At 37.9% G+C, this 11,010-nt stretch overlaps 1 protein-coding gene across 1 annotated transcript; it reads left to right on the top strand.

Annotated features, from left to right (window-relative positions):
- The first annotated feature begins 424 nt into the window (after positions 1 to 424).
- Positions 425 to 10,158, top strand: LOC138049571 (ubiquitin-conjugating enzyme E2 E2-like). Its single transcript, XM_068895913.1, has 7 exons — positions 425 to 716; positions 1,293 to 1,446; positions 1,908 to 1,958; positions 3,692 to 3,824; positions 4,955 to 4,999; positions 7,524 to 7,626; positions 8,346 to 10,158. Exons 2-7 carry the CDS (start codon positions 1,313 to 1,315, stop codon positions 8,441 to 8,443), a joined length of 564 nt encoding a protein of 187 aa, XP_068752014.1. The 5' UTR covers positions 425 to 716; positions 1,293 to 1,312; the 3' UTR covers positions 8,444 to 10,158.
- The last annotated feature ends 852 nt before the right edge of the window (positions 10,159 to 11,010 follow it).

The raw sequence follows: 11,010 nt of genomic DNA, 5'->3' as shown, positions 1-11,010 counted from the left end.
ACATTGAATCAGCGCTTGCTTTTTCAGTCCTTATCTTATTTGCTTGCTTGAAGTTTGCTAATCCACCGAATGATTTCCTTCATCCAGGAAAGAAAAAAACAAATCGACCAATCAATTGCCCTTTTTTCTTCGCTAAAAGCAGCAAGAATTATGGACAAGGCAACATTAGCTTTATTGTTTCAATGCATATTACCATGTAAATCTTTGTAAATATTAGTAATTTAACGAGTAAATGCCTTTACTGCTCGATCTAACGCCCTATTAAAATCTAAATGAATGTTTTTGCAAAGAAAAGAAGAAGTCGGGAGGTGTCCCGACATCCCGAGGGATTTATAGGCTGGTTTCCAGTCTCTATGGACATTTTATTCCCTTGAGTATTGTGATGATTGGTGAATATTCCCAGGGGAAATGCGTCTTTTGTTCTACAGCACTCAAGCACTTTCGATATTCTGTGGATGTGAACGCCATTGTTAGTTTCCTTGAAGGCCTTTCTTTTAGGGTGTTCGGCAATGATTTAGACGACTTCAGTACTCACTTATTGAATCCGCTCAGATTGTCAGTGGCATGAGTAGGTCTGGTGCTTGACTTTGACAAAAATACTGAACCGTTGGCGTGAAAGTCGCGTGAACGGAGTTCTTGGTAGCCGTTTCCTTAACCTACTCACAGAGCTGTTTAAGAAGGAAAATCAAGCGGGCCAGGACAGGTCTATAACCACGGTTTGTAGTTAGCCTCTTTTAACATTTAGATGCGCTTGATACATCGCAGTATTAAAACTAATGCCAGGGTCATTCGTGTATAACTCGTGGCCCCTGAAATGTGAGGGGACATTATAGTCTCGATCTGCGGCTTAACTGCAGGTTAACTTTGTACTCGTCTCTCTCAGTTTCTAAAGACAAGACCTCTCTCATTTTGTGCTGAAGCTTTCCTCAGGCATTAAGCAATGCTTAAGCGTTCATTAGTAAGTAATAAGTGCTTTTGTTGATGAGAACCATTGAGGAGTGGAACAAACTGAGATCTTCAGAGATGTCTGACCACATGACAGGGTGTCAACCCTCCAATTTGTCTGAAACGTAATTTTTCTCGGTTTAGGAATACACTTACAGTGATCCTATGTCATTCGTCAACGTCAAGCTTGTTGCACTATATTTAGAGACATTCAGGTGGTAAAACGCATAAATATACAAAGCAAATGGGTGGATAACACCCACACACTTGTCAAGATGCCCAGACGATGTTCAATATGTAGCTGTTCTCGATTGTCACACCCTAACCCAGGTATTCATTGTTTCCAGGTCAGTTCTACTTAATAAACATGGCTGAGCGAGACACAGGTGGAATTGGCGCTGTTAGCCAAGAAGTGAGCGATCGATCAAGATCCACTCAAATTAGGAAGGAAATTAAAGTGGCCTCTAGCCGTCCCCCGAAGACGACAACTGCTGCCAGAAGGTACATGTACATATGCAGACTCATTTGCTTAACTTTGGTATCGGACAGAGTAACATCTGGCATGTCAATTTATGGCAAATTGGCCTTGATCTCAGATCTCAACTAGAAGTGAGTTTTGCTAGGCTCGGTAATGCGAGCTTGAAAACCTCTTGAGAAATGTAGAACGCACCGTTCGCGTTGAATTCATAGCAGTGCTGCACTGCCAAATTAAAGTTTTGGAATCAGCTGATTTTTCCCTTGTGTTCAGACATGTTATTGCGGCCTCACTAGAGTACATCTCACAGTTTTTGTGTAGTTGTTTATTGCGCAAATTCACGATTTAAATTAAGTCATATTACATTCCATCTCCATCAAGAACTAGTGAGTCGCCGGTCCGTGAGGCGATCGATCGATCAGACAAACTGATTATACATGAACAATATTGATTTTATTTATTTATCGGTTTTGTTTGATATACGCAGGATCCAACGAGAGCTAGCAGAGATTTCTCTTGATCCACCTCCAAACTGCAGGTAAGTAAAATTGTCTTGTATCATTTTTCGGCCGATGTGAAAGGTTCATCAATTTTTCCGGTTCTTTCGTGGCCATAACAGGATATTGCTCGGAATTGCGGAAAACTCATATCACCTGTTAACAAATTGGTCTGTTTAAAACATGGATTGAAAGCATGATTATTTGCTCAGTGGGTTTTCAAAGCGAAAATATAAATCCAGTCTATTTAAGCTTAATTATAGTAAAGTGTATTTTGGGATATTGTATTTCTAAATTTTGGAAAGAAGTATGTGGCCACGTGGGATATTTGTTTCGTTATGAGTGACATTAATAAAATCACAACAATACACTTGTGATTAAAAAGGGTTTAAGTTACTTAAAGATTTCTCATCCTCAAAATGGCATATGTTATTTGGTAGTTGTTTAGTGAGATAACCATCATAACATTGCATTTATTTGTAAAATAATTCTTAAAGTAGCATTTGAATCAATTATATGTGGTGAAGACATATTATAGTTAATTGCTGACTGTAAATAAATTATAATTATTGAAATGCATGGCTTTTCTTGTGAGTGGCATCCAGTTACAACTTACAATACTTGAATGAATGACCTTGAGGTCACTAGTTCAGCTAAGCTGAAGCATTTTTTGCACCTTTGATTTCATCGAGATTCCATTACAAATTCCAATAAGTGGCTTTGTTTGTCACTTCCAATATGGCTGTAGTGAAACGTCTAGTGCTGTGATTGGCTAAATTTGATCCACTGTCTCTTCTTTTAAATGACCCATTTTTAGTAGCTTCACTGCAAATGTGATTGGTGGCAGTGAAAAATTTAAAGCTGATCTGTTGGTTGAAAGTTGAACTTAGAGTCTGCATCCTCATGAAGGTCTAAATGTTAAAAGTGTCATATTTACACTGATAGAAATGTAATGTACAGGCCTATATTGAAATGGTCTACCTGTAGAAGCTGTTTTAGGTGAAAGCCTTGAATGAAAACAATATTATTGGAAAAATGATATTTATTGGAACCCCTGATCTGTGTGTAAATTTATCAGTTAAATCTAAATTCACTTAAACTAGTTGAACTCATAAAGTTGGTTTATTTGATTTGATTAGTGATTTTGTTTTCTTAATAATTGGTAATTTAGTCAATTTATGCATGGAAGGAGAATGGCTAGAGAGCTTTGATAGAAGACGAAAGTTTAAGCATTTTGATCACATAAAAAGTAGTGATTGAGGGACTAAGGAAAATTACCGTAGAAGGAAAACTAATCAAGAAAAAAGAAAGAGGAAGGCCAAGGAATAGATATTTCAGGGTGCTTTTAATGTTGTCAATTAAACAGAAGCTGGAAAATGCAAGAGCACCCAACAATCAAATTATGCCAAAAGCCTTTGAGATACATTTCTAGCCTTCTTGTAAATTATGTACATTTAAGACTGTCCAGAGAGATGTCTTTATCACCTAGAAGAATTTGGTCTGTTTGAATATCTCAGCTGAAAACTGAAGTGTCTGGTTGCCAAATCTTTTAGGTGATGTTTTAGTAAAGAAATCTATAGCTGTTTGCAACATAAAACCGAAGTTCTTAGAACGGTCCCGAACACACATTTCACCGAATATTATGATTGGGTGCCCCTGAAGGTAGGCATTTCATAAAGAACATTTCCAAACTATGGTCAAAGATATAACATTTAGTAGGATAAAACAGTTGATGATAAAAAAAATGCTGGTTCTTGGCATTTTCCCTTCTTAGTGCTGGCCCCAAAGGTGACAATCTTTATGAGTGGCACTCTACAATTCTTGGTCCACCAGGATCAGTGTATGAGGGCGGAGTATTTTTCCTTGATATCCAATTCTCTCCTGATTATCCCTTTAAACCACCAAAGGTATGTCTATATATATGTAGCAAGCTAAATAAGCAGTCAAAACTTGTTTGTAGGCTATGAGTGTCGGGATGCACTCTATCACCAGAACTTTACAAATACTTGCAAAAGACTGATTGTCACTTGGGCTTCAGTTTGTTACATGGGGACTTTGTTGAATATAAAATGTCTGTCATAGATTCTTACTTGTAGGAGGCTCAATATAGTTGTATCTAGATGAAAGTTTATCATACAAGTGGGTGTATAGTTGTGATAAGGACTGTTTGGGAAGATAAACATTTTGAATGTGAGCAGTGTATCACACAGTACATACTTCACACAGTGTTCTAACCAGGCCGCTCCCTTGTGGGATTCCTGTAAGAAAAATAGAAATGGTGGATTAAAAGCCATGCAAGTGCGCCCACTTGGGCACACAAGGATACTACAAGCAAAACAGATTTTTAGAAGTAAAGTTGACAGTTTTTTAATGGTCAAGCGAATACTCCAGCTCTTTGCTTCTTCAACTTGAATGAAAACAGTGCATCCAAGTATTCAAAGCCTTCAATGTTGTTGATTTGTGCCTTCGTCAGTCACACGGGCAAAGCACAGCTTCGACATCTCAACCGCCAATTATTGGGTCGGGTAGGTACTTTGTGTTACAGATAATTTAGAGAGCAGGCTCATGTTATTCGTCGTGGCACAGAGAAAATTAGCTTTCTTCACCCTAAAGTACCATAATAAAGTGTATAAGATCATTGAAACACTGTGAAAGAGGACGATGAAAAGGACAACGTAGCAAGCAAAGTTTACTGAAGAATTAGACCATGTATTTCGGAGTGCATGGCAGAAGCACCTGTAAGATCTGTATCAAGGCAAACAAATCAAATGCATTTACAATATTGTCGAAGGCCTACCACTGCAAGACTTCCAATTTGAATGTGCCTTTATGAAATGGACAGGGAAATCACAAAGGATTTTTTCCACCCCTGTTCATGAAGCGCAAGTAACTTTGTCTCTCTTAAGCTCCTGCAGGGCCCCCAATTTTCACAAAAGTGGGCCCTGGGAGTCCCTAAGACAAAATCCTGGTGAGAACACTGCTTTAAACTACTTTTCATAGGTTTCTATTTTACTTTACTTTGATTTGATTATTTTAGGTGACATTTCGCACCAGGATTTACCACTGCAATATAAACAGCCAGGTTTGTTGTAAGCAGAACATCTTTTGTAGTTTAGCTAAGATGGTAGTTTAACTGTTGTTAATTTACGCTCTAGACCAACCAATCAGGAAACACTCAACTTGACTTTTCTCTGTCTACCTCCAGACATTTTTACTCATCAATGGGGGGCTGCTTCATGGATGAATGAGTTAACTAATTAACTGGAGAGAATAAGAACGTTTTCAAGCAGCTTGTAAACTGTGAATCATATGAAGGGGTCATAATGTTATTAAATTTATGTTTGGGAGATGGCAAAGAAATATCTAAAAAAAATTGTAACATTTTGTGACTGTCACCTGAAGTGATTTAAATCATTGTGAGGTTCCAGAAAATATCCATACCCCACCATGGAGGGAATTGGGATTTCTGAGAGGGTGGTGTTCAGAGGCCCAGGAAATTCCAGAGGGGAAGGGGGGTTGGACGATAAAAATCACTTTCCAAGGGGTTAGTTTCAAACTCAGTACGAAAATTGCTACTACTGATCTGGCTGATCATTTTTGAAGAAATAAATAAGTTTAACTATATCATTTATGATTATTACCGGTAATTTTTTTTCATCTAAATCAGATGAAATTCTTTCTTCCAAAAGCGTCAGGTATGTGAATCCAAAGGAATTAGCCCCTGGTTAGGCCAACAAATACTCAACTTGTATCATATGTAATATTGACCGCCATTACTCGTTACCAGTCTCCATAAAGACATGACTGCGTAGCAGGTGTGGTTACTAGCTACGTTTCTTTGGTCTCCATGTCACGTCAGTCCATTGAAAAACATTACAACAGCGAGAGCTTTTTCGATTCAAGAAGCAGAAGGTATACAATGTAACAATTTCAGAATCTAGAGTTTTTATTATACTTTTCGTTTCCCCTTAATTTTGTGGTTGAAAGTTTGACGTGTTTGCCATTGTATTCATGCTGAAATGGCATTAATTCCATCAACATTACAGCTGTGGAGACGGCTAGTCCCACCCGTTAGGAAAAAAAATCATAAGCTTGCACATCAAGGTAAACTGACAGCTAGATACAAATTCACCTCTTTCATTTTGGGGGATAAGCAATATTGTGTAGTTTAGATTGCTTTGTACATGTAGGTAGTTAACTGTGTTCTTAAATTCAAGACGGCTCAATAAAATTACATGAAAATCATTGCATAAGCGCAATCGGCCTCATTCTCAATCTCGTACCCAGAGTCCTCGAGCTTCTTGGTCAGCGGGTGAGCACCTGGAGAGACTCTGGGATAATCGACTTGAACTATATTTTTGATTGGCCGCTTGCGTAACAATGGCAGTCCGACAGGAAGTCGGTAAGTAATTCGGAAGCCCCAGAATTTGGAGGGAGATTCAAAATCTAAAACTAGTTTCAGTGCTGTTTGTTTTTTTCTACCTCAGAAATATGTAAATCACAAAAATAAAAAACCACGAGTTTTGAATTATGTCTTATACCGTACGGGAATTTTCCCACGCTGCTAAAAAGTGATTACTGTTGCTGTTGCAAAAGTACCGTGGGAAAACATTATATCAGTCTCTTTGAGGAGAAATCCGTGGAATAAGGTCTTGTCAAAGCCATTCAGAATTACGGAAACATCAAATCGTAGTAGAGGAGGGCATTTGTGTTTCCACAAAAATTTGTCGATCATGTCGCTTGCACAATGGCATTTTAAACGATGGAATGTACGCTGAAACACTAAAAATACACTTACCAAAAGTATCAGAGGATTCATCTTCACTTGCTCTTAAAGCAAACCAATGAAGGGGTGACGAATAGTTCTTCAAAAACTCTGGGTTTCGCAAAATTTTAGTCGAATTTCACGGGTCTCGCAGTCTCGTTTTTTGAGCGGTTATGTGGGTCTCGCAGTCTCGTTTTTATATGAAGGTGTCAAACACTTTGAAGTCTCGGTCTCGCAATCTAAAAAGTCAAAATGTCTCGGGCTCGCAAAGAAAAACGCTGGTCTCGCCGTCTCGCAAAGTCTCGCATTTACCATTCGCCACCCCTCAATGATCATTTCTCCAGTTTCTTTGTGTGTAAGGCTAAAATTCTTGTTTCTCGAACACTTTCAACCCGCCATTTCTACTGTTTACGGTTTTCTCTTTTCTGTTTCCGGTTAAACTGAAGCATTCGTAATAAGACCGGAACCCATGTTTCCTGGGAAAATGGAGTCGATTATCCCAGAGTCTCTCCGGGCGCTCACCCGCTGACCAAGAAGCCCGAGGACTCTGGGTACGAGATTGCCTCATTCTTTACTTTGATCTTTTTTCATGAAAATAATCTTTTCCAGAGGGGTTGGGGAGTCTTTAATTGTCTTACTTTGTGGAAAATTGGGAGGTGGGAAGTCATCGGTTCCTTACAAATAATTATGGAAAATCCAGGTGGTTGAGATTTTCTAGAACCACACATTAACAAGAAAAATATCGTCTGGCGTTTAGACAGACTAAAATCTATTGAGTCGCATTCCCAGGAGTCAGGGGGCTAATAAATCTCAATATTTAAGTCCGATATTTCTTTTGCAGGGTATGATCTGTCTGGACATTTTGAAAGATAACTGGAGCCCAGCTCTCACAATTTCTAAAGTTCTTCTATCTATCTGCTCCCTCCTTACAGACTGCAATCCAGGTACAATGTATTGTGTTGCATTAGCAGATGAAAGTGTGTTCATTTTAGCTTGAAATGGAATAATTATTGATTAGTAGGACATTAAATTCTGTACTAATTGAGAGACAATGAGAGGAGTCCCAATACCAATACTAAAGCTCTGTTTATGGTGGAAGTGCAGTTACATGTAGCTATCAAGCTAGTTCACATCACCCCAGTTTTAATAATGTGAAAGAAACAGTCCAAACCTACGGTAACAGAAACATAATTGAGAACCCCAACTGACAGGAGGCAACTAGTTGGCTATTTGCAAAGCCTGCAGGTAGAGTTGAATCCAGGACAACTGGAAACAAATCCAAGCAGAGGTCAAAATGGGATTTGAACTCAGGGCAACTGTATGCAAACCCAAGGCCTTAACCACTGGACCACGCTGCTTCCTCAATAAATTAGAAGACTGCAAATTAAATAGAATGAAATCAAATACACCTTATTCGAAAATGGCAGCTATTATAGTATTCTTTTGTTTCCTTGCAAATTGGCCCTTTTGGGTGATTGAGTTAACAGCTAGTTCTGCTTTAGTTAGGTCAGATTAAAGGTATAGACCTCTTTTGTAATGGTGGCCAAGTGAGACATCCTCCTAAACATAAATTTATACAAAAGAATAATAAATCAGCTGCCATTTATGAATGTGCCCTAAAAACATGATGTCTTATGGTCATCTATTTTTTTATTGTTTTAAGCTGACCCACTTGTAGGTAGCATAGCATCACAGTATGTCACAAATAGAGAAGAACATGACAAGATGGCAAGAGAATGGACCAAGAGATTTGCAACTTAAAAAAAAAAGTTATTTATACTTGCTTGACTTAATTTCTGCATGATTCATATGTAAAATTTATAAAGCCCCTAGGAATAGATTATTTACCAATTCTTTGCTGTCTGTTTATTTAGAAGGGCTTCCCACAAACAAAATTTCTTGTAATTAACTCTTGCACCCTTGTCAAATGTCATTATTTACATTAGTGTCATACAAATTCTGGCCATAATCTGTAGCCTTAAGTTTTAATACAGGTAAGAAGTTAACCCATTCATCCCTGAAGCAGCTCCCTTCATTGACAACTAAAATCATCTGGCATTAGACATAGTAAAATATATTAGGTAAGATTCTGACTCTCAGGACTGAAAGGTTTACTGCAATTTTCATAATTCTGTGGAATCTCACCTTCAAGCGCCAGGCGCCAAACTGTATTTTGGCTTCCATCAATCAAATTTCCGAAGATAACTGGGAAAATCGACTGCGCCTCCGGAAAGTGGATTGGAGTTTTTGTTTAGTTCACAGCTCGAACACCATAATGATGTGTTTTAAGAAATTCTTCAGTAAAAAGATTTGTACAGATTCCATTGCTTTCCATCGGCATCAAGTTCAAGTGTTCAAATGTACCGTGGGAACCAAAGGTGCTGATTGGTGGGTTTATGCCATGCATCCAATTATTGATTTCGTCATCTGCAGTTGGTGTTGGAATTTTGATTGATGGAAGCCGAAATGCAGTTTGGCCTTTAGCGCTTGAAGATGAATTCCACAGAATTATGACAGTCGCAGTAATGGGGAGGGGAGCTAGATCTTGTCAACCATTCATCGCTGAAGTGGCCCGGCAATTGATGAGTAAAATCTTCTGACATCAGACAGAGTAAAATCACTAAGTCTCACTTTCAGAAGGGAAAAGGCTAGGGCTAGCACTACTTTTTGTCAAAATACAAATAGATTTGGAGGAGACAAAACAAACCTGGTTAAAATGAGATTTGGCAGAAACATTTAATAAATAATAAGAAAGGCTGTGTGCAACTGTTGTTCAGTTTTGCTCAAAATTGGCTGAAATTTTACATGTGGCCTAGAATTGACCTAATAAATAGCAATTAAGTTTGTGCTTCATTGTTAAAGGTGAAACAAAAGATACCTTTTCCTGGAAACCTCAGAGCAATGGGCTTGTGGTTTGGTCAGTAATGTATATTGTGCAATGCTCTCTAACTCGGGCGCTCTCACTCAATACAAGCAAATTATAATGAATGCAAAATTTCATGACTTGAAACATTTCTTTTGAAGGCAAAAAAAGGCCCATTTATGCAACCTGGAATAAACCTGAAAAGTGCGTCTAGTTGGCATTTTAGTGTAACCTCAGTTTTCAGTTTCAAGCATTTGTTAGTTGCTGATATTAAAGCTGCACCTTGAGTTTAGAAGCTCAAGATTTGGGAAAAATCATTCTGACAAAAATTTATTCCTGATGTACAATTTACTTCATTCTGTGAATGTATTAGCTGCTTGGAGATATACCACACCTATACAAATTTTGAAGGAATTTATGACAGAAAAGACGTTGTTAATAGTTAATAGTATTAGCAGTGCTTACAGTAATGGCTTTAAATCTCTCTTAATTTTTTTTAACCTTTTTTGAAATTGAACTTAATTTTCTAGCACTGAAGCATCATGTTTATACCAAACTGTATTGATGTTCAGCTTGACTCCAATAATTAAACTAAACTTGGTATTTTGTTATTTAGAAAGGGCCATGTTACGGTTTCATGATCAGAGCTCTCCTTTCAAAAAATGGCATAGGGGCTGTCAGTGAGCATTTATTGATACAAAAGCCATTGCTTTTGTCATGTAAATTGTGTCTTGTTGTTCTAGCACTTGTTAAAGTACCCCTGCTTACAAATTGGTTGTGTGCATCGTGTTAGCCTTTTCATGACACACTGCTATCAAGCCGGCCACATTTTGCTAAAAAGTCTTGTACAGACTCCGATGCAGGCAACTGCACACCATACTCTACAAAGTTGTGAAAGAGACCCTATGGCTTTCTATTATCCTAGATGATGTTGAAATGCAAACTATCCACAGACGAAATTACAAATGCAGTATTTCAACCTCAGCTATTTTAAGAACCTGAGTGTTACAAGTTAAGGTTACTGAACACGGTTTTTAAGTACTTATATAATACTTCCATTTCTGCCTTAATTATGCAGTTTTTACCTGGAAGCTCAAACTTGGTCACTGATAAGTGCTACTACGGAAGTTTATATTTTTGACAGTTAATGTGCTCTGCATGCTGTAATTTACCATGGTAGCACGTCTAGAATAAAACAAGGATGGTAATTCCTCATTTATGCAAAATGCACCCATACGTTAATTTGTTTGAAGAATTCGCACACTTAAAATAATAGAAATAGAGTATGTTTAACAGCTGCTATCATAGAATTTCAACAGACGGATTTTTTTAGAAATTTGCGGATTGACGTTTTTGAGTTTTCCCAAATTTCTGTCTGTTAAATTTCTGTTTTTTGATAGACGACTCATTTGTAGTCGGAAGTATTTTACAGGTAATTCCAAATTCCATGACGGGTTTGCGAGAA

The sequence above is a fragment of the Montipora capricornis genome, chromosome 5, assembly GCF_036669925.1.
Source record: "Montipora capricornis isolate CH-2021 chromosome 5, ASM3666992v2, whole genome shotgun sequence".
Lineage (NCBI taxonomy): Eukaryota > Metazoa > Cnidaria > Anthozoa > Scleractinia > Acroporidae > Montipora > Montipora capricornis.
The sequence above is the reverse complement of the archived record's forward strand: the minus strand, read 5'-3'. Positions and strand labels throughout refer to the sequence as shown.